This window comes from Bradysia coprophila, unplaced genomic scaffold (genome assembly GCF_014529535.1).
Source record: "Bradysia coprophila strain Holo2 unplaced genomic scaffold, BU_Bcop_v1 contig_232, whole genome shotgun sequence".
Taxonomy (NCBI): domain Eukaryota; kingdom Metazoa; phylum Arthropoda; class Insecta; order Diptera; family Sciaridae; genus Bradysia; species Bradysia coprophila.
The window spans coordinates 4426089-4449302 of record NW_023503493.1 but is presented as its reverse complement, the minus strand read 5'-3'; the positions used below and the strand labels follow the sequence as shown (position 1 = coordinate 4449302).

Below are 23214 nucleotides of genomic sequence, written 5' to 3'. Positions count from 1 at the left end.
GTAGATTCTTCCAAAGACCCCATTTGCCCTAAAACAACTCAAAATTACCTTTCTAATGACACCCTACACGACCATGTACGTTTCATGTACCTCAAAAAATTTCTGTAAGAAAAGTGTAAGTTGTCTGTTTCGGTTGAAAACTTCAACTGCTCATATCTCAGTGTGAATGAATTTTAAGCCAAATAAGACTCTACTTGCCTTGACACTACATAAAATTAGCTTTCTAATGACACCTTACACGACCATCACCTCTAGCCAAAATGTGCATGGCTTCATGGACCAATATACCTTTCTGGGCAAATATAAAAAATTCCACTGGAAAATGTGTCCCAATTCGGTAGGCTGTTTTGCAAAAGAATCCCTCGAGTGAAATTTAATTTGCATAACAAGAGGACACAGGTCCTCTCTCTCAACTCATTCAAATGATATAAAGGATCGAGACCTTTTTTTTGTCATTGCATTCTGTGGGAAAATAATTTCATTTTGCAACAGTCAGAAACTTGTTAGCATTATTGGTGTATGTATGCATATGGACAGAAGAGCACGTAGGTGTACTACGGTTTTATGTTATAAATGTGGTCCACCTGTAGATAAAGTCTGTTTATTAGGCGTGTAATACATGCTGAATATTTGCCATGGTACGTTACGACGGTGTTGTGCATTATGTTCCTTCGCACGGAATATTTGTATTAATTAAACAAAACTAAACCTGAACTTGTATTTGGAAGAGAAAGTTACGGTTTGCTTTACTTCGGTCGACGTGTCACCGTTTATCATTAAACTGCTACATAAGCACTGAACTAAGTCGAGCTTATGCTTAAGAACAATGTTCACCGTAGGCAACATAACTTACAGCGGTTGATCTGAAACTGTTTCTTATATCACGCGAAATGGTCTTATTCAACGCCCTACCAGTCTATACCGTTCAGAAGCGGCTAGTCATCTGTTTTCGACAGCAACGAAAGAGTAAGTGACAACCTCAGAGTTAACGTCGTTTTATTAAAGTAAAATGAATGTTTAAACAAATGAAGTAAAAGATTTTGTACAGAGAACGAGGCGATACTTTCAATAAATGAAGTAATAGATTTAGTCGTTGGTGATACGCCTGAAACGTAAGAAAACCTTTTCGATTCAAAGTTTCTTTTGAAATGAGAACACTAGGTAAAGAAGGAGAAGTAACTAATTAGGTGCATGAAATGTCAATCTTCATATTTGTTTCCATAATTTTTTTTATAATTTTCTAAGAGTACTCTGCGATCAGCAGTGGGTATCATACAACGTTTGACTCTACCGTATCTTACAAGTAGGGGCCGATCAATTACATTTAATTCGAAATCGGGCAAACCTGTTCAGCGAATAAATTTAATTGAAATTACAAGATCGACATCAGTACACAACATTCAGCAACGCATTCAACTGAAAAATCGACACGATTCCTCACCGGCAACGTCAACAGCGATCCGAAAGTGCTGTATGCACAGTGAGCTAAAATCTGTTTAATTGCAAAATAGTATAGCAACACCGACCAGTATGTTGAGGAACAAAAAATAAATCGGCGAAAATGAAATAAAATGTTGATTTAGCGCCAAGCAATCTAGCGAAACAATGACTGGTATTTGAAGACCCACAATAGAAAAATGCGCTCGTGACACATTGACTACTTATGTAGTTTCACCCAGGAAAGTTTATTTTCAATTATTTTTCATTTGCGTTGGGATAATGTGCGGCGAACAAATTGAATCGTCCGCCACTCGGTAAATAATTTATTACTATTTTCACGACACCTTATGCAATGCGATGAGTATAATGTGAAAGAAAATTGTAAAAATAGTGTTGTTATGTGCCGGTTGACGACACAGCAGACATTCAGGTGGTTTACTCTGCATGGTTTTGCGCGCATGATATAGATTTCTTACCTCATTATAAGATCTGATCGGAATGTGTTTGAAGCCATCCTGGTCACCGAGTGGTTCCATTAGACGACGATTAACGGCCCAGAATTGGTCGAATTTATCTGGAGAGAAAAGAAAGAAATTTTTATAACAAAATTGATTAGTACATCGCACTTCCAAGGGTGGAATGGGTGTCACCTGTCCAAATGGAAGCACAAGTTTAACCATCCACTGACGGCAAGGATAATCAACAGTATAATTACTGCATTGGATGCGGCGAAAGTAATTCATTACGAGAGGTAACAATTTCTGTGATAAGAATAACAGGATTCGGAAACTGAAGAGGTTGTGTATTAGAAGCGAGGGCGTGGTATCCAACTTATTTTGTTGAAAAGACGGTCACCAAAGCTCGTTTCTTAAAAACAGACAAGTTGGTATCACAAAATTGCTTGCGTGTTAATGAATGACGTGGCAGCATTCTGTCCCATGTGAAAGTTGTATCATAACGGAATTCACCGATCGGGAAAAAGCTCTGGAAAGTCGAGTCCCAGGGCCGAAAAAAGTCACAAATTGATCTGGAAAGTCACAAAGTTATCCGAAAAGTCAAAAAATTAAGTAAAGTTGTGAAAAGTCCCATAAAGACACGAAGAATCCCGGAAAGTCACGAAGAATCCCGGAAAGTCACGAAGAATCCCGGAAAGTCACGAAGAATCCCGGAAAGTCACGAAGAATCCCGGAAAGTCACGAAGAATCCCGGAAAGTCACGAAGAATCCCGGAAAGTCACGAAGAATCCCGGAAAGTCACAGAAAGTAAAGACAAGTTACGGAAAGGCAAGACAAGGTCATAAAGTCATGAAAATTCGGCGACATTCGGATAATCCCGGATCTATTTAAAAAGACCTGCCCGCCGTTTTTCGAAGTAGTTCCCCCTTCGGAATTGATAAGTAAAATGCACCGAAAATACTCCTTCATGTAATGGATCATTTCCCCATGCGACAGACTGTTTTGTAATGGTCAACTTTCGCATGGGACAGGCAATAAAATCGTTTACTTCATTGCATTTTGCTCAGACCAAAATATAAGTCTGAGCTCGTCGCTTATTTTCTTAAACAACAGATGATAACTGTCGATGAACGCTTCACGACGGTTATGACATCGCTTGAATACTAAACAATATTTGTAATGACTCAGCATCATTATTGTCGTTTTTTTAGTCACCGATTTATGTCACATCTATTTGTTGCTCGTGTTGGCGGTAGATCATGAGATCTGATCAAGTGATAAAATTTAATGAGATAAATATTTGTTAACGACATAACTCAGCCTTGATCAGATCTGACCGTACAAACGAAATTGATGCAGCGAGTGCAATAATTACCTTTCATTATTTCATGGGCAAATATTTGTAAATCCATTCTTCTCCATGCGCTTTCATTCCGCATAATGCCACAGGGTCATGAGGTAGGGGAAGAGAAGATATTGAAAAGTTTCTCGAATCTGAGAATCTGTACGAAGTTGAGTCGCTCCACCACTTCATTCTGAGATATTTCAAAAGTGGAATTCTAATCCGTTAAAAGTAGTAGATTCAATAGGGTTGCCGTCTGTGAAATGACTGTTTTGTATTTCTAAACTTATTACAGTTGATACGATAGAAGGACCGTTCATTGGAAGGTGGATGATTGAATGTTAGAGCTACAATAGAGTGAGAATGATATCATTGGTCATGAGGGAAAACATTTGCTTGAAGAATCATTCTGTTAAAAATAGAACTCTGTGGCTCAACGTCAACATTTCACTCCAAAATCTAATTGCGAAAGGAAATACTGTTGTCCGTACAGTTGAGGGAGGCGCGATGGGTATTTTTGAAAATAATGACGAAGATGTCTCGCTTTAGACAATTTTCATACATTTGGCAGGGTACCATTGAATCTTGAATATAAAGTGTTTTGTGCATGTGGTTGGGTGGATGCCCATGTTGTTTGGGTGGTACAAGACAAACATTCTTTTTAAACAGTTACTGAACTCGCGGTTTTATAAAAATATGACTTCTTGTCCAGCTTTCTTTGATTGCAATGAGACATAACTTTTCGTTTAGACACAACTGTTTCCAACTCCATATGCTAGACGATTGGAAAATCATCGAGTTGGAGCATTTTCCGATATTAAAAGGTGTAATTTGCGCATAACGAATAGTGTAAGGTATTTCGGTGTTCCGTTTGAAGTGTTCTGTACAATGTTTTCATATCACCGTCTCCAGAGGAAGGTCACATTTAAGTGCTAAAATTCCGGAGACTTAACACACTTTTATCTCATTAATCCAAATTTTATCGAAATTGATAAGAGCAAAGACGAAAATTTTACAGAACGAAATTTCGACTCAAACCAGCTCAGTCGAAAACGAAAAATTTAATTGTTCAGGTGAACAACGTGTGTGTATAGCAAGACCGAAAGCAATGAGTTCTACTAAGCAATGGATTCGTGATCCAGAACATCCAACCCAATGGATACTGAATCCGAACTTCCGAGCAGATCCACCATCAATGCAAATTCAACCGATCGAAGAACCGATAATACAACTGCCAGTGGAATCACCGCCTGTGGAACTACCGAAAATCGAACCACCATCACAGCAAATTCAACCGATTCTTGTACCAGTGACACCACAGCCAGTCGAACTGCCACAAGTGGCTCCACCAATGATAATTCAACCAATTATTGAGCCAGTGACCCCACTGCCAGTGGAGCTACCACAAGTAGCTCCACCAATGCAAATTCAACCGATTATTGAGCCAGTGACCCCACTGCCAGTAACCCCAATGCCAGTAACCCCACTGCCAGTGACCCCACTGCCAGTGGAACTTCCACAAGTGGCTCTACCACCGACTATGCAAATTCAACCGATCGTAGATCCAGTTCAATTGCCAGGAGTGGTTGTAGACTCTCGCGAAGCACCATTGTTCCATCCTGGATTTTTCTGCGTCGGACCTGCAAAGTGTCCACATTTTTCGCATAAAACGTAGACACCATCATGAAGTGCATCGCAAAATAATGCAATTCTTCTAGCCAGTAAAAACCCAATCATTCTATCGGTTCTTTAGTGGCAAAATGACTGATAGAAGCAAATCAATTTCATTGAACGTTTTCGCAATGTTAAATGTGATTAGAAGCATAATTCTCTCGGAATGTGCGCGAAAGGCATTGAAAATTTGTTTGCTTTTATCTATTAATGCTACAAAATCCGTCTGGAATCTAGAAATTTGTTGATAACTGGCTTGAGGTAAGCTTTTCGTTGTGTAACTCAATTTAAATCAATAAAACTTTAACGCACTTCAACACAGCGTTGTTTTAGTTGTGGGGAAACTTAGTAATCCTTCCACAAAAGGTAAGTACGGTTAACGGTATAATTATTACCCACGTCTACTACCTCTTCTGATCTGAACATTTTCAGAAGATTAATGCGAAATGTTCGGCATCGTTTGCATTAAGCATACATTTGACACTATCGCTCACTTCGGTTCTTTACTATCAACAACAGATGTTGTAGCAGCTGATCTGTGAAATTCATATACTCTAATAAAGATGTTCTGGAAAAATTTCGTTTATTATATGCGCACTCGAAAGTAGAACATTTTGCAGTTATAGGAGAAAGTAGACAGTCTATTTGAAGGAATGGTTTCGGACGGCTATTCATCTGTTATAGATTCAGATGACAAAATTATACGAGCAGATCTGGCTCATTAAACTATATACGGTGCGATGCATGTTAAAACAAGTGAAGTAATAGATGGCACACAAATCTCTTCAGCCTCGTTATATCAAATGAAGTAGTAGACCGGATACTGGTGATATGATTGATGACGCTTATAGTAGCTTTTGACCAACAAGCTCAAGTAACTGCCTGTTCGACTGCCAGATTGGCTCGAAAAACATCCATACCCAGACTCATTTTGTAAAAAACTCAAAAATTAAAAATTTTCCTAAAAACATCTAAGAGAATTCCGAATCCAGAGTATGACCTAGCCAGTCCGGGTAGATTTTGTATATCCGAGCCGAGGACGAGACATTCACCTTCTTTTGTCGAAAAGACAGTTGTCAAATTGATCGAAAAGCACTCGAGTGAGTTTGGGAGAATCACAAAGCAGTTTCCGATTCCGCAGCAGCCATAGAAACTGGTTTATGGCTTGCCCCATGTGTACGATGAATATCACAAAGGAATTCACGTAAAACATGAGCCGAAAATATTCGTCATTTAATGAATCGTTTTTGCAGGGGACGCTCTGAGATGCAAGATGTAATGGTCAACTTTCGCATGGATAAGACAATAAAAAATGAAAAACTTTGCTAAGCCTGTAATAATCTTTGGTGGAAATAATAGCAATTATGTTCATTGCTTCATCTGAACATTCGTTCACCTACGTAGTCGAGCGCATGGACGATGCAATAGATGAATTCGCTGTAGGAACGTTTTACTAATGTACACACTCAGACAATTGGTCTATTGAAGAAACCGATTAACTTAATCCATTGAAACTGACTTAATTATTAAGAGTCATATCGCCAAGACTTCAGGCGATTGGGGAACAATTGGTCTTCGATTTTAATGAGTGATGGCTCATTCGATTCATCGTTCAATTCTAGCAAATTCCTGCTTGCAACACAAAAGTAATGGGTTCATTTATATGTGGGGCGATAGTGGGTGAGGCCAGCTGAAAAATCCCAAACTCAATTCCCCGGAACATCGAAGCTGCAGAGAAGACGGACTCTTCGAACATTCACTGTATTTTTAGTCATAACTCGCGTGGATGTACTCACACCAGCCAGAGCGTATATTCTAGCTGTAGGTCTTTCCAAGGCCGACATTCGTACAACATTACAAATTAAAATAATTTTTTCTTGAGTTATTGTCGAAAAACTGTTTTTGTTAAAACAGAAAATATAATTTTTCGCCGAAAAAGTGAAAGATATGTGTTTTCTAGAATTGAAAGACAAATCCAACGAGCTATCACTCATTAAAATCGAAGACCGATTGTTCCCAAAGTTAAAACATAGCTAACGCCGACCCGTACGAAACACCTATTCGTATCAAAAGCCTTTACTGTGAAACTCTTCATTTCTTTTACTTCATTCTCTACTGAAAAGCTATTCGCCCTTTAAAATCACTTGCATTATCCACTCTTTGCCTTGTTAGCATATACAAATAAATTGCCAGAGGCAATATAGACAGCCCCGTACGAAGTCAACTTTCATAAATTCCTATTTAAACAGCTATATACCGCTATATTTACCTATATTTTCCTATAAATAAACATTGCACAGATGAATATGCTATTATATAGCTCTATATGCCTGTATATAGCTCAATATAGGTGAATATAGGTATATATAGATGTCCATATATGGAATGCCTGAAACACCCCACACACATAACAAATTATTTCCATGTTAACAGAAACTCTCTAAGTACCATTTTTCCCAAGATATATCACTTTTAATAAAATCCAATATGGCCGCCGGCAGCCATTTTGTTAGGAAACCGAAAATAGTACAAACGCTTTACATTCGTTAATACCTTTCAAACAAAAAAAAAAATCATGAAATTCGGTCAAAATTTACTCGAGATATTGACAAAATACACCACGTTCACTGTACGGCCGAGTAGCCAGATAAGAGCTCACTCCAAGAGACCTAATTCACGCTCCGGAGAACATAATTTCAAAAAAAAAAATTCCCTGATTGGTACGGTCAATACCTATCTAATAAAGCTAAAACAGACGAAATATGTTCAAATGTGGCCGACCTACAAGCAAAAACTGCTTGCCGCCCTGTGCCTGTTCCACACCAAGGGGTCTAACTCACGAGTCGGTCATCCGATTTCCATAAACTTTTTTTTGTCGATCGGTATTGTAAATACCTTTTATTTGACGTATCAGTTACAAGTGTAACGTTTGAATGTCCGGAGATATCTTCTAAAAACCGTAAAGCACTTATTGGGCCACAGCTCGGGAGGGGTCGATCCAAAATCACTCATCTTCGAACTTAGCCTGTCTTTTGACATTACCAAACGGGAAAAAAAGAATTTTCAAAATCGGATGCGTTTTACTCAAGTTATCGTGCAGACAGACAGACGGACATTTTTTTTCAATGATTTGGCATCTCTAGACAACCGCAATAGGTTTCCCCTTACTCAGGGAGTCCAATTCGACGTGTTACGGACGTATGCGTAAACGCATAAGACCCCAGTACTTCGTACGGGTCTAAAAAATCACTTGAAGTTTTGGCGATATGACTCTTAAAGTAATTAGAGTCACCACATAAACCTTGGGAAGACCCAGTGACCATAAATTAAAATGGCTTAGGATGAGATGTCGAACCGATTTCTTCTTGCCATTGGAATCGTGGATTTTGTGAGGCTTAGTGGTGGCGGGACATTTCTACACGGTCAATACCGTCAGGAACGATAATATCGTCTAAAAAAACGAAATTATCGTGTCCTGGAGATATTGACCGTGTTAAAATATCGCCTCTCCACCCGAGACATTCAACTAAACTCGTCGAAGAACACATGTGTGAGTTTTCGAGTATCACAAAGTTGTTTCCGAATTATGTCGCAGCCATCCAGTGCATTTCCAATTGAAGTTGGGTCTAGACAACCAAACTGCAGAAATAAGACGTAGGATTGGTCTTGCATGGGCAGCGTTCGGAAAACTCAGACTAATTTTCAAAAGCAAAATGAATAATAGTCTGAAACGTAAAGTGTTCGATACGTGTGTCCTTCCTGTGATCACATATGGAGCGTAAACGTTAACGTTAACAAAAGCTTCCGAAAATAAATTAAGAGTGGCACAAAGAGCTATGGAACGAAGTATGCTTGGAATTACGCTCAGAGATAGAATGACAAATCAATGGATTCGACAACAAACCAGGGTCGTTGATGTCATGGAAAGAATAGCATCTTTAAAGTGGAGCTGGGCGGGACATATTGCAAGAAGGACGGACGAACGTTGGACCAAAAAGATCATGAACTAGAGACCACCTAAAACACGACCTAGAGGTAGACCACCAGAGAGATGGAGTAATGGTATAAAGAGAATTGCAGGCGCAAATAGGCAACAAGTGGCAACTAATCGTTCGGAATGGAAAAGAATTGGGGAGGCCTACGTCCAGCAGTGGACAGAAACAGGCTGAAAAAGAAGAAGAAGAAGATCCAGTGCATTCTGGTTTATTGCCTGCCGCGTGGCCCGTGCGAACGTTGAATATCACAAATGAATTCACGTAAAATGAGTCGAAAATATTCGTTGATGTGACGGATAATTTTCACAGGAGCCAAACAGCTAGGTAACGGTCAGTTTGCGCATAAGGCAAATTTAAAAAGTTTTTTAAGCAAAAGTCTATAAAAATCTTTGGACCGTTTCCATGTCTTAGCGTTCACTTACCCATCTAGGCGCATGGATAACAATCAAAAGAGACAATTGAGGAAATTGCAAATTGCTGTAGCAACTATTCGGTAATGCCCGCACTCAGACAGTTGGTATAATGAAGAAACCGATTGACTTAACCCATTGAAATTGACTTAAATATCAAAGTAGCTAGAGTCACCACATAAAGCTTCGGAAGACCCAGTGACCGTAAATTAAAATTATTTGGGATGAGATGACGAACCAATTTCTTCATTACTGAAAAAACTCAGGTCAACATCGACTAGCGGTGAGCGGGAACGATAATTTTGAAATTTTTGATGGTCCGAATGGATCAATAGTTATTTTCATCATAAGGAGAGAATTCACGAAATTACAGGGTCGAATAATGTTCAAATATTCGAGAAAGACGACTGAACTAATTGTGTAGGTTGTCTTCCAATAAAGTCAAATACGGTAATGTCACGGCTGATTGTCATTGTAAATTGCATCCTTTGCCGTTCGAACGGATCGGAATTTATAGGATTGTTGGAACGCTCAACGCTTGGCTACGATGGACAATATTTGTCACGGACTGTGTGGATACAATTTAAAGATGTTTGGCGAAGAGTGATTATTACGAGCCGCAACGGCCTTACAAACTACCACCGCACACTCAAGATAACTCACCATTCACTAATCCCAGCCAGAGTTGATTGTGGTCTTTCTTTTGCATGGCCGACACAACTTGACCACGGTGTTTCAATACATCAGCTTCTTTCAAACAAGACATGAAGTGCGCTTCAACGATTTCCCTGCAAGAAATTTCCGCCCAACGCACGAATGTTAAAATAAAATCGTCGAAACGAAAGTAGAAAGCGAAATTGTTTCCGTACTTGTTTGGACATCGAATGAGTACGCCTTCTGGGAACTTGGTGAAATGAATTGTCAGACACCACGGTAATGCGTTGTCCTCTCTGCTTGTTGTCAGATCGAACAGTACCCCGATCGGATAGTGCCATTTCAGAGGAGTCCCATTGCAGTCGTACCACACCTCGCCGTCTTGATGTTCATTCGACACGAAGCGAGAAAAGTGTTTCCGTACCTTGACAATGGAAATGCAACTATTTAGAACGGAGCGCACAACAAAGCATTTATCGCAACACGGAAATGCAGTTCACCTTATCAGTAACCAATGGCAAATAAGTCAACCGAGAAATCATCAAGTAGAAGTTTTCGGGTTGCTGGACACCATCGATTTCCTCTGGATCCACTTGAAAACAAACTGGAATTTGGCCTTCCCAAACTATTCGCAGCACCTCACGATCGTTTGCCATCTTAATGGGGTGTCGGCGTTTAAATTCGCACTGAAATATGTTCCAAGTAATTGGACGAGTTGAAATTGTTTCGATTCAGGTTCCTACTCGGACAACAACAACAAATAAAACATCTCGGGTGAAAATCGAACACAAATGTCAAAAGTGAAATTTCTCTCTCATATGACACCTAAAGCAAACTTCAGAGTGATGTATGTTTATCCAGGAAAATGTAGATGGCGTGCGCGATTTGAACCTTGTTTTAAATTTTAGCGTTAAAGTTACAATTCATGTTGGACAAACTTGAAACAGGACTTAGCAATATCTCTTCACAGACAGACAGACACAATTTTATTGCAGATTCGTCATCTATGAACATACACGGAAAAAACGAAATTTCTGATGTACGTTGCAGTCGTTTAATGTTCTACAGCTGAAACGTAAATCCTACGATTCATAAGTAAAATGTACGTCATTGATGTTTAATCTACTTTTTAGACGTTGAATATACGTCTGTGTGAATCATTGGTTCTGTCCTCGCTATGTACGTTTCAGCAATACAGGGTTGTACGAGTAGTTTGCACGATGATGTACATCCGAAACGTACTTATTACATTGAAGAATTGTAATTTCTACTAAGTCAAATTTAATTTACAATTATTTTTTTAGTTATTATGTTACACACATTTTAACATGCATAAATACGGGGAACATAAAAAAAAATTAAAAAAAAAGTTGCAATAAATAAAGTGTTAGTGAGCCGGGAATCGAACACGGGTCTTCTCTCTCTTGACGCTAACGTGCAACCGACTGTGCCAATAAGTCACTTGACACGTGGTGTCTATTTATTGAATAGTATTCAAGCGAAAGTTTACATTCTTTCTACATGTTCACACGCACTGAATTACGTAGTAACGTAAGAGAATTAATCAAATAACAATAAACGTTGAGAGCGTGATGATTGGCTTCCAAAAACTTTTGAATATATATATTTGACAAACACAATTAAATGTTTGCAATGAAAACTGCGACGTGTAGAGGAAAAAAGTATCGTAAAAAAATATACAAAAAACGTCACGCCTCTGAATATTTCGAATATTTTCAACAATAAAATTCAAAAATTCAATTTGAAAATATATATTTTGCTGAGGAAGTTAATGGCAACTCAGATTCAATACAATCCTGTTGCCAAATTTGAAAATTCTTCAGTTTTATTCAGTTTAATATAAAGAATAATGCAACATGGACAGATGTACAATTAGGAACAGAACAAAATATGATATTCATATATCTTCAATAGCAGCATTGGTAACATCGACAGCAGCAACATAGTCAAAGTTAAGCATCATTGGTCGTGGAAGGGTGACCGCTCGGGTCACAAGAATTTGGAAAACACTTATTTTTTTTTTGCATTTCTAAATAGTATGCAAGTGAAAACCATTGAGTATCTATATTATAGTTTTAAAAACTAATTTATTCTTTAAACGCCATTTCGTAGAATTTTTTAATTTGTACAATGTACCACGAGTTTACGCTTCAGTCGTATAATGTACGATTTTGCAGTAAATGTACGTCTGTGTGAACCATTGGTTCTGTCCTCGCTATGTACGAGTGAGTGGTAGCTGGATGTACGACTCAGACGGTATATTTTTTTTCCGTGTAAGCAAACACTTTGCCCTTGCCGTCTGCTTCGAATTCCATCAATTACACACGGCATCGTAATCCTATAAGCCCCTTTGTACTTCGTACGGGGCTAAAAATGCCGGTAAATGCATTCCCAACTAGTAAGTGGAAATATAAGACTATCGATACATGAGACGGACAACGGAGGCTTGCCGAGATTGCCTCTCATGTATCGATATCCTATTTTATCATATGAGCGAAAACGACACAAAAACAGTTGCACTTGTCAATAATTTCCTATTTATACTTCTAGATAATTTTTTTTAAATCAATTTAGTTTATTCAAATCAAAATTCTTTACAGTTTACAAATATTTTATACTTAAAATAAATTTACAGCCTTCTAGGCTTTTTCAAATTTACACATGAAATTTCTTCACACTTTTGTATCATAATAGCCTTGAAAAAGGCTTGAAAAATTCAATAGAAAAGAAAATTTACTTTACGTTTACGTTTAAAGAAGGCTGATGCTATTCGCACGCGCGTGCGAATAGCCATTCCACACTGTAGAAGACTATTCGAACGCGCGTGCGAATAGCCATTTCACATTGGATTTAACTATTCGCGCGCCCATGTAAAATACGAATATGATTTTCGCGCCGCGCGTGCGAATAGTCAAATCCAAAGTGTAATGGCTATTCGCACGCGCGTGCGAATAGCCACAATGTTTAAAGAAACTTCAAAAGGTTTACACCTTGCAGATTGAAACGAGCCATCAGAACAGTCGGAGCGTTTGCTGCGACTGAGCCCCGTACAAACCCGTATATCTATTGCGTACGTGACCCTAGTGCGTCTGTCACCCTACTTTGACCGTAAGCCTATGCGCCGGTTAAAGTAGTTAAAGTAAAATTATTGTGTAATGTGTACATCTTAGAAATTGCGCATAGCGCAATTACGAAGCCCCGTACGACGTTCCTTTCAAATAAAACAAAAATTTCAAATAGCCCTAAAATTTTAATTTATTGAGTATAAATACACATAGGGCCTAGTATCGGCCTCAGTCCGAGGATCCAAATTTAATTTTTTTTAACTACATTCTATTCGGCCTTTGATTACCTTCCAAATCAAACAAAAATTACGAAAAACGGATGAAATTTACTCGAGTTATATGTAAAATACACATAGAGCCCTAGTAGGGGCCTTAGTCCAAGGACCCAAATTTAATTTTTTTTTCAACAACTTTATTCGGCCTTTGATTACCTTCCAAATCAAACAAAAATTACGAAAAACGAATGAAATTTACTCGAGTTGTATGTAAAATACACATAGGGCCCTAGTAGCGGCTTAGTCCAAGGACCCAAATTTAATTTTTTTTCAACAACATTCTATTCGGCCTTTGATTACCTTCCAAATCAAACAAAAATTACGAAAAACGGATGAAATTTACTCGAGTTATATGTAAAATACACATAGGGCCCTAGTAGGGGCCTTAGTCCAAGGACCCAAATTTAAATTTTTTTTCAACAACTTTATTCGGCCTTTGATTACCTTCCAAATCAAACAAAAATTACGAAAAACGAATGAAATTTACTCGAGTTATATTTAAAATACACATAGGGCCCTAGTAGTGGCCTTAGTCCAAGGACCCAAATTTTTTTTTTTTCAACAACATTCTATTCGGCCTTTGATTACCTTCCAAATGAAACAAAAATTACGAAAAACGGATGAAATTTGCTCGAGTTATATGTAAAATACACATAGGGCCCTAGTAGCGGCTTAGTCCAAGGACCCAAATTTAATTTTTTTTCAACAACATTCTATTCGGCCTTTGATTACCTTCCAAATCAAACAAAAATTACGAAAAACGGATGAAATTTGCTCGAGTTATATGTAAAATACACATAGGGCCCTAGTAGCGGCCTTAGTCCAAGGACCCAAATTTAATTTTTTTTTCAACAACATTCTATTCGGTGTTCGATTATCTTTCAAATGAAACAAAAATTACGAAAAACGGATGAAATTTACTCGAGTTGTATGTAAAATACGCATAGGGCCCTAGTAGCGGCCTTAGTCCGAGAACCCAAATTTAATTTTTTTTTTTTCAACAACATTCTATTCGGCCTTTGATTACCTTCCAAATGACACAAAAATTACGAAAAACGAATGAAATTTACTCGAGTTGTATGTAAAATACACATAGGGCCCTAGTAGTGGCCTTAGTCCAAGGACCCAAATTTAATTTTTTTTTCAACAACTTTCTATTCGGCGTTCGATTACCTTCCAAATGAAACAAAAATTACGAAAAACGGATTAAATTTACTTGAGTTCTATGTAAAATACACATAGGGCCCTAGTAGCTTTTCACTTCTAAGGCCCTTACTCACGGTCCACTCACCCGATTTTAAAAAACTTTTTTTTCCTGGATTGGTATTGACAATACCTATCATTTGCCGTGTCATTTACATTTCCATCGTTTATTTTGCCATAAATATCACCAAAAGACCTTAAATCACTTAGGTGGCCCTAACTCACGAAGGGCCGACCCGAATATGCCCATCTTCGAACTTAGCCTCACTATTTTCAGTCATCTTTCAGGAAAAAAAAAAATTTTGAAATCGGATTTGATTTACTCAAGATATCGACGTGACGGACAGACGGACAGACGGCCCAAATTTTTTTTGCGGATTCGTCATCTATGAACATAGGCAAACACTTTGCCCTTACCGTCTGCTTCGAATTCCATCAATTACACACGGCATCGTAATCCTATAAGCCCCTTCGTACTTCGTACGGGGCTAAAAAGGAAAAGTGATAAATAATAGTGACGTCATAACCAAGGCTGTATACTTTGTGGAGGTCACGCAGATCGCAATTTTATTAGATACGCGAAAACACACCTTTACCATAAAAACAAATTCACCAAAATTGAATTTGTATGGCGTGATGAATTTTTTGTATGAAACGTGGTGTGTAACCCGCGTATCTGCATCTGCATGATCTCTTCAAAGTATACAGCCTTGGTCACAACATGGCACGAATATGATAATATATATTACACACTTGTCACGAGGAAGTCGAGGCTTGCCGAGACTGATAGTGACAAGTGTGTACTCTATTTTATCACATAAGCGAAAACGAGACAACGATAGAGCTGAAGTGTAATTTTTGAATTAAATATTCTTCTAGTTAAGTAATTTTGACATCCTAACATCGCTCGTATGTGATAAATGGTTTATCTACCTAGGTGAAATAATAGCAGTGAAAAAGTGCTATTATTTCGCCGTCGGTAGATAAAATAGCGTATTCACCTCTGTCCAAATATTTATTTAGACACTTGGGGTTATAACATTCGCCTTCGGCTCATGCAGCAACTCCCCAAGTGTCTAAATAAACATGTGGACAGAGGTGAATAATCTACTATTACGAGTCTTCGAGTTGCTTTCGAATCAATGTGGAAAATATCGTAAATATCTACTAAGACACGGTGTAAAAATCGAAAAAATTGCGCGTATCATCGCGAACCGGTTCTAATTATTACCATAAAAAACACAATCAGGCGCAGCAATCTAACATTTATTACGCAAATTCGCGACAACTTCGGTTTGTTTTGACACTTTCACGAAAATGACGTCTTTCATCAAGTGAAGAATACTCCGGTTAAATCATTACTTTGTTGCTAATAATTTCATTGTCGGTCGTAAAAATATTTTTTTTTTTTTGATTTAAGCAGAAAGTTTAATCGAAAACTGACAATTGATATGGCTCAACATGTGGATGAGTTAAATGTTGAAGACGATTTAAGGTTTGTAATAAGTCATCATCCACAGTACAAAATGTATGGAAAAATGTTGAGGTTATGGCTCTGTGGATGTTGTTTGATAGTAAACTGCACTTTGCACATACACTTGGAACAGATCCATTTGAATGGAAGTGGTGCGTTCTGCCCTCTTTTATTTCATCTTTCGCAATTTTATTAGACTCGCACGATACGAAGTAAATCGTGAGAGTCTTTATGTTTTGCCCACCATCGTGTAAGTAAGTGAAATAATCGAAAACGGCCTATATCGTAGTGGGCAATTATTATCAGCATGATATTATAAGACGATTGAGCCATGTCCGTCCGTCCGTCCGTCTGTCTGTCCGTGTGTCGTAACTTTCAAAAAATATGAAAGGACTGTTGAATCGACACACTCAAACTATCCAAATTTTTGGTCCCGATCTAATTGACTCTGCCCATCTACAATTATCACTTGAGTCCGGTAAATTGATAGAGGGTGAGCCTTTTCGATCAGAACTGAAAAATTTATAGGTCACAGCGTCTCGCGCAACGACATACATCACTCCATTCAGATTCCCGATCGAATTCACTCTGCCCAACTACCATTCTCACGTATGTCTGATATGTGATAGGGGGTGAGCCTTTTCGATCAGAACTCAAATATTAGTATCTGAAAGTGGCCAGCAGTATGCCTCAACGAAGATGTTCACCGGACGAAGGCTGCGTAAATTGCTGTAAATTTCTGTAATAAATTCAATTACGCAATGTGTGGAAATATTGTGAAATCACATAATGGTGTGATAGTTAACTTTCAATAGTTGATCATCAAATGTCGAACAATCTAGTAGCTAGCGGACCGTACATTTTAATCAGTCGATTCATGACGCTCGTCCAGTTAACATCTCCACTAAAACATTCTCCCTCAACTATTGATAGTCAACTATCAATAGTTGATAGTTGAGAGAGAATGTTTTAGCGGAGATGTTAACAAGACGAGCGTTACGACTTGATTGATTAAAATGTATGATCCGCTAGCCCTACAGGGCTCGACATTTGACAGTTGACTATTATGTGATTTCACAATTTTACCATAACTTTGATAATTGAATTTATGTAATAAGGACTACTGCGATTGTGGCGATTGTAATAGCAATTACACTCAACTACGAAATGAGTGGAAATATTGCGAAAAATGTAGTTTAGGAAAGTGCGAGTCTATTGCTAACGCGCCTGCCGCGTCAATCTCCTCTTGTTTTGTGTTACAATGGAAACTTTGACTCAAGATCGATATAAAGTGAGAGTTCATTCGAAAATAGTATGTTTCTTCAGTGTAGAAACCTTACCTCGTGAAATATGATTTGTGTCAGTAAATATTGCTTTTTTCTCGAATGATTTAGCCGACTAACAATCACCGACGATGACAGAAAGAGGATCGAACTGGCTGTGGAGCTGAAAATGCAACAAGTACAGAGCCAATTTTCAGAAACTGCCGTGGAATATCTTCGCGAGATGACACAGAAACTGATTAGTGATCCAAACCTGATCGCAGGAATTTTTGCTAAGAAGAAAATTAACCCAAGGTAATTGATTATGTATACTGATTGTCCACTGTTGTGCTGACTTAAACATGATTTTCTAATTAGTCGGAAAACAGCAACTTTTTATTATTTATTTTGATAAATTATCAAGCTGATTTTAAGAAAATAATTCTTCTACAACATATGAAAAAACACAATTTTATATTTTTTATATCGAAATGAGAATCCACAAAACTCACATCAAATTTATACGACAATCGGCAATGTTATAACATTTCATTTATTTCATTGCAATTTTACATAAAAATTCAAATCAATGCAGAGTAGCTCCAGTATGCTAAATAAAAATTCTAAGGAGCTATACTTCAACAATCACATGGCCCCGATGTGCCTTTGTTATTATTTGTGTGTTCTAAAAAACTTACAGCCTCCTGACAGTCTCTTGACAGTCTTTTTGAATATTTAAAAATATTGAGAAGAAAGTCGTACAAAATTATTAAAATGCTTTTTAAAAATATTTGAATTATCGTACAAGAAATTCTGTAAACGCAGAATTGTTCTACTTTGTGTAAACAATGTAAATAAATTATAAAAACATTGTCTGTTCCCGACTAATTGGGAGATGATAAAAAAAAATTAATTGTTGTTTTGTTTGGTCTGTAAATAACTAAATAACTTAATCATTGTAATATTGCTTCGATTTAGACCAAATTATTATAAAAAATAATAATTGTTCAATGGAAAAGAAAACGTTTAACTGTTTACATTTACAACAGACGAATACAAGAACAAACATAGCTAACGCCGACCCGTACGAAACACCTATTCGTGTCAAAAGCCTTTAAAATCACCTACATTATCCATTCTTTGCCTTGTTATCATATACAAATAAATTGCCGGAGGCAATATAGACAGCCCCGTACGAAGACAAATTTCATAAATTCCTATTTAAACAGCTATGTACCGCTATATTTACCTATATTTTCCTATAAATAAACATTTCACAGATAAATATATGCTATTATATAGCTCTATATGCCTGTATATAGCTCAATATAGCTGTATATAGGTATATATAGATGTCCATATATGCAATCCCTGAAACCCCTCACACTTAACACATTATTTCCATGTTAACAGAAACTCTCTAAGTATCATTTTTCCCAAGATATTTCTATTTTACTAAAATCCAATATGGCCGCCGGCAGCCATTTTGTTAGGAGACCGGAAATAGTACCGACGCTTTACAATCGTTAATACCTTTCAAACAAAAAAAAATTCATGAAATTCGGTCAAAATTTACTCGAGATATTGTCAAAATACACCACGTTCACTGGTACTTCCGAGTAGCCAGATAAGAGCTCACTTCAAGAGACCTAGCTCACGCTCCGGAGAACATAATTTCATAAAAAAAAATTTCCCTGCTCGGGAGGGGTCGATCCAAAATCACTCATCTTCGAACTTAGCCTGTCTTTTGACATTACCAAACGGGAAAAAAAAGAATTTTCAAAATCGGATGCGTTTTACTCAAGTTATCGTGCAGACAGACGGACAGACGGACATTTTTTTTTCCGCGGATTCGGCATCTCTAGACAACCACAATAGGTTTCCCCTTACTCAGGGAGTCTAATTCGACGTGTTACAAACGTATGCGTAAACCTATAAGACCCCAGTACTTCGTACGGGTCTAAAAATCGGATTTAATTGTTGTTTTGTTTGGTCTGTAACTAACTAAATAACTTAATCATTGTAATATTGCTTCGATTTAGACCAAATTGTTATAAAAAATAATAATTTTTCAACGGAAAAGAAAACGTTTAACTGTTTACATTTACAACAGACGAACACAAGAACAAAAATGCTGATTTCGCCGTATCACGCCTCATCAGTACACCTATGTCTTGGCGAAACCATATGTGTACCAGCTACCAGCACAACACAAACTTGAGCGAGCAATCACTGCAAAATATAATGCCATACATAAACATTTAAGTAGCAATATTCATTTATTGTCAGAACAATGTAAAATGATCAATCACAGCTATTATTCAAAATATGTTAGACAAACTAGCAACCAAGCAAAAAACAATTCTGAAAACGATGGACGAAATAGTGTATTTCTGCCATTACATTTGCAGTGATTGCTCCCTCAAGTTTGTGTTGTGCTGATATACACATGGTCCCGCCAAGGCATAGGTGTACTGATGAGGAGTGATACGCCGAAATCAGCATTTTTGTTCTAGTGAACAGCTAAACGTTTTATTTCTCAATGAAAAATTATTTTTTTAAAAATTTCGTCATTCCATTTTTAGTATTGTGGCGCAAGTCGAATCACTTATGGACGAAGCTAATGCACTCAAGGAACTCAATCAACGACCCGACATGAGCGATGTCATAGGACCAGATGAATACGATTCAGAGGCAGAGGTGACTGAATACACCGACAAGGATTTGCTGAAGAAAAATGATAAGAAAATGTTTTATCAGTCTGGTGGGTCTTATCGACACGTACGCGATGCATTGGCCCCAACGCTTGAAGTTCTCGAAGTGAACCATATGCCACCAAATGCAGCTTACATTGGCACAAAATATGCAAAAATTCATAAAGTTCACCGACCAGCAATATCTATGCACAAACGTCATCATCGGAATTTACCATCGACGTTCAACTCGGACGAGTACAGTACACTACTAAGGAAGATAATGAAAAAAAGCTTCTCCCATACTCTCGTGGCAGAGATAGGAATCCTCTGGTTGCATAAATTGATAAATGAGTGCTTCGCTTCAGTGAAACAATTGATGAAGTATTGTCGATGGGGACATGAGTACCATCCGCGTGAAGCGAAAGGAGTTTTCAGGGAACCTCTGATTAATGGAGAGGAATATTTGTATTTACAAGACGTCTTGGAGGAAATGATTGAAAATCAGTTCAATGGAACGAATTTCAATCTTCTGGAAAAATGGATTCCTGCAGATGCTACCGATCGAGATGAATTGCTCGATTTTCTCAAAAGAGTGCCCGAAAATCATCTTGTGAAAAGGGGAAAGCATGCAGACGCAAAGTCAACGTTATCGGCACACCAGAAAAAAAGAGTACGAAAACGGAAGAGAATCTTTTCCGTAGCCAAGAGATCATCGAAAAATAAATGTTCCAAAACCGAATAATAAGTCGAATTACTTAAATAAAGTGTCCTTTACTTGCAAAAGATTATTAAATAACCTTTTGTTGTTATTTATTGAATTGCGACCCTTTTGGTGAGTACTAAGCATTCATTTTTGAATACATCAATGTACTACACTAGCAACAATCTAAATCATTCTGCAGATCAATGCCCTCTCTAGCAACCTAACTACATTATTTATTAAGGTGGTAAAAACTAAGTGGTAAAATTAAGGTTAACATCCAACTTGAAAAGCGATACAATAATGGTCTATTTGCCACATCATTGATTGTGTATCTCTCTGAATAAACAAAGAGAGCTCTGAGTTGAAGGTTCAGCAAGCGATGTTTTACACCCAATAAATATGAGTCTACTAAAAAGCGCTGGAAAGGTGGCATATTTCTTACCTACCTCGGTGAATTACTGCCCTCGCTTCGCTCTGGTCGCAATATTTACATTCGTTCAAGTGTTCCCTTTCATAAGTTTATAAGCATGTGAAAAATTCTTTAAAGAATATAATTTCACGCAAAAATTGTCTTAGATTCCAGATTACTAGTCCAATAAAAATCCAATCTTCGAACTTCACTACCCACTGGTCGGAACCACCAGAAAATATTTAATGTCATGTAAATCCATGCTTAAACTTACTTTCAAAACTCACTTTTCTGAACTACGACCGAATGAAGTTTTATAAGACCCATGTACCTCCAAACCACAGACTACCTAAACCCTTATCTCTATAAACAATATGGACAGCAATTCGTATCATACAATTAAATTTCGTCTTTCAGTGATTTCATGTGTATTTTATGTAAACTCAATTTCTAGAGCATAATGACTACTCAACCAACCAAAAAAAAAAAAATCGTGGCAATAAAAAGAAAAAAGTTTTGTATAAAATTACTCCCATCTCACTACTTCAATATTGCCCATCTACGAACTTAACGTCATGATTTTCATTCTCCATTGATTAAAACCAAAATTTTGAAAATCGGTAAAGAAGTACTTGAGTTATCGCGGAAGCAAGTGTACGGACGTTTTCTGTATTTAACGTTTTATGTCAATGTAGAACATTTTCAAAATATCATATTGAACTTAGCGTTACGTACATTAAGGTTATTTTCTGTCATAAAACCCTGACGTTCATATTAAATTCAAAATATTTGCGAATTTTTTTAAAGAATTTTTTAGGAATTTTTTAAGAATTTTTTAAGAATTTTTAAGAATTTTTAAGAATTTTAAGAATTTTGAGAAATTTTAGAATTTTTTAAGAATTTTTAGAATTTTGAGAACTGAAATTCCCAATTGCAATTTTCTACAGACCAAAATACAGTACCTGCAATTCATGGCCAGAACAAGGGCTGTCATTACTATCATATGCGCTGCAGCATTTTTATTAAAATTTTCGTTCTGGTTCACGTTAGTAAGGCCATCTTCATTCTGCCTCATACAAATGCCATTCCTATTGATAAGTAATAGAGTTTGACACTAGATGTACACGCACCCAGGGCCAATTCTAATTCTGTCCTACGAAACGTTTTTTTACAGTCGGTGCAAGTATGTTATATACGGGCCATGGAAATGAACGGCTTGAATACAAACAGTTAACGAACCTCCGTTATATCAGAGAAAGAACAGTATTGCTTCTAATTGTATCTTACGCTTTACTCTATTTGTGGATGGCTTATTCACCTCTCATAGGAAGTCACGTTTCGGCTGCTAAAATGCAAACTTACGAAAACAATATGGTTCAGATGATGCTCTTCATACTCGGTGAGTTGATTTTTGCGTCTTAATGGTATGATATTACAACGTACTCCATTGTATACACAGGCCATGAATGATATTGGTCGCTGAAGCTCGATCCCAAAGACAGGTGCCCTTGTTCGAAGTTGACATTTAATGCAGCGCATAAACAAACAAGGGGCGACACGGTGACAGTCACAACCCGGTTAAATCAACTAACGACTCAGCGAATGAAATGAAGTAGTTTCAATGTTTCACGGAGGGCAAACCTATCAGCCAGTTTTACTATCGGATCTACTACTTCATTCGATCACAATTCACATCACCATAATGCATCAATGGCATGTATGTTCAAACTAATCAAATAGAGGATGTCGCATCAACCGCTCCAGGAATACTTTACGTAAATAAATTGGCAGATCTGTTGATTGTATAAGCGATAAGATTGCCGTTTGTATACAAGGTCAAGGTTCAAATAGATAAATTAAAGAAAAAACGAAATTGTTTGCTGTTACATCAGACTATGATAAGGGGCTGTTAACATATTACATCACGCTGTAATGGTGAGAGTGGAACTGCAACGGAAAGTGACTGTTCTTACGAATTAGACCCATTTTGCATGACGGAGGGAGAGGGTGTCAAAAATTCCATAAAATAGCGTGACGTAATATGTGAACAGCCCCGAAGAACGCAGGTAATAAACCCAGGAGGTAGCAGACTTTGTGCTTTGTGAATCGATTTAAGAGTACAAAATGTTAGATGGATTC

General features: G+C 37.4%; 3 protein-coding genes and 1 long non-coding RNA gene across 6 annotated transcripts in view; 3 read left to right on the top strand and 1 right to left on the bottom strand.

The window, feature by feature from the left end:
• The window catches only part of LOC119076132 (autophagy protein 5), a 32175-nt gene extending 21409 nt beyond the window's left edge, over window positions 1-10766 (bottom strand). Inside the window, exons 1-4 of one of the 2 annotated variants that reach the window (XM_037182805.1) lie at window positions 10468-10766; window positions 10183-10391; window positions 9977-10101; window positions 1917-2014 (exon numbers count right to left, since the gene is read on the bottom strand). In XM_037182805.1, the coding sequence (XP_037038700.1) occupies window positions 1917-2014; window positions 9977-10101; window positions 10183-10391; window positions 10468-10623 (588 nt within the window). In that variant the 5' untranslated portion in view covers window positions 10624-10766. The remainder of the gene's footprint in view (window positions 1-1916; window positions 2015-9976; window positions 10102-10182; window positions 10392-10467) is intronic. The other variant, XM_037182806.1, reaches the window with a different exon arrangement.
• Window positions 4280-5217, top strand: LOC119076158 (gibberellin-regulated protein 14-like). Its single transcript, XM_037182842.1, has 2 exons — window positions 4280-4699; window positions 4760-5217. The coding sequence occupies exons 1-2, from the start codon at window positions 4346-4348 to the stop codon at window positions 4910-4912; spliced, it is 507 nt and encodes a 168-aa protein (XP_037038737.1). The 5' UTR covers window positions 4280-4345; the 3' UTR covers window positions 4913-5217.
• A 5081-nt stretch (window positions 10767-15847) lies between the features above and the next one.
• Window positions 15848-20778, top strand: LOC119076104. 2 transcript variants are annotated; one of them, XM_037182763.1, is made up of 3 exons: window positions 15848-16026; window positions 17400-17582; window positions 19853-20778. In XM_037182763.1, the coding sequence occupies exons 1-3, from the start codon at window positions 15983-15985 to the stop codon at window positions 20703-20705; spliced, it is 1080 nt and encodes a 359-aa protein (XP_037038658.1). In that variant the 5' UTR covers window positions 15848-15982; the 3' UTR covers window positions 20706-20778. The 2 variants fall into 2 exon arrangements, with proteins under 2 accessions (XP_037038658.1, XP_037038659.1); XM_037182764.1 differs by lacking the exon at window positions 15848-16026 and adding an exon at window positions 16845-17317.
• Window positions 20779-21999: 1221 nt separating this feature from the next.
• On the top strand, window positions 22000-22943 carry LOC119076181. The gene is made up of 3 exons (XR_005087551.1): window positions 22000-22173; window positions 22250-22474; window positions 22535-22943. It is a non-coding gene; the product is annotated as an uncharacterized LOC119076181 (long non-coding RNA).
• Window positions 22944-23214: the final 271 nt, after the last annotated feature.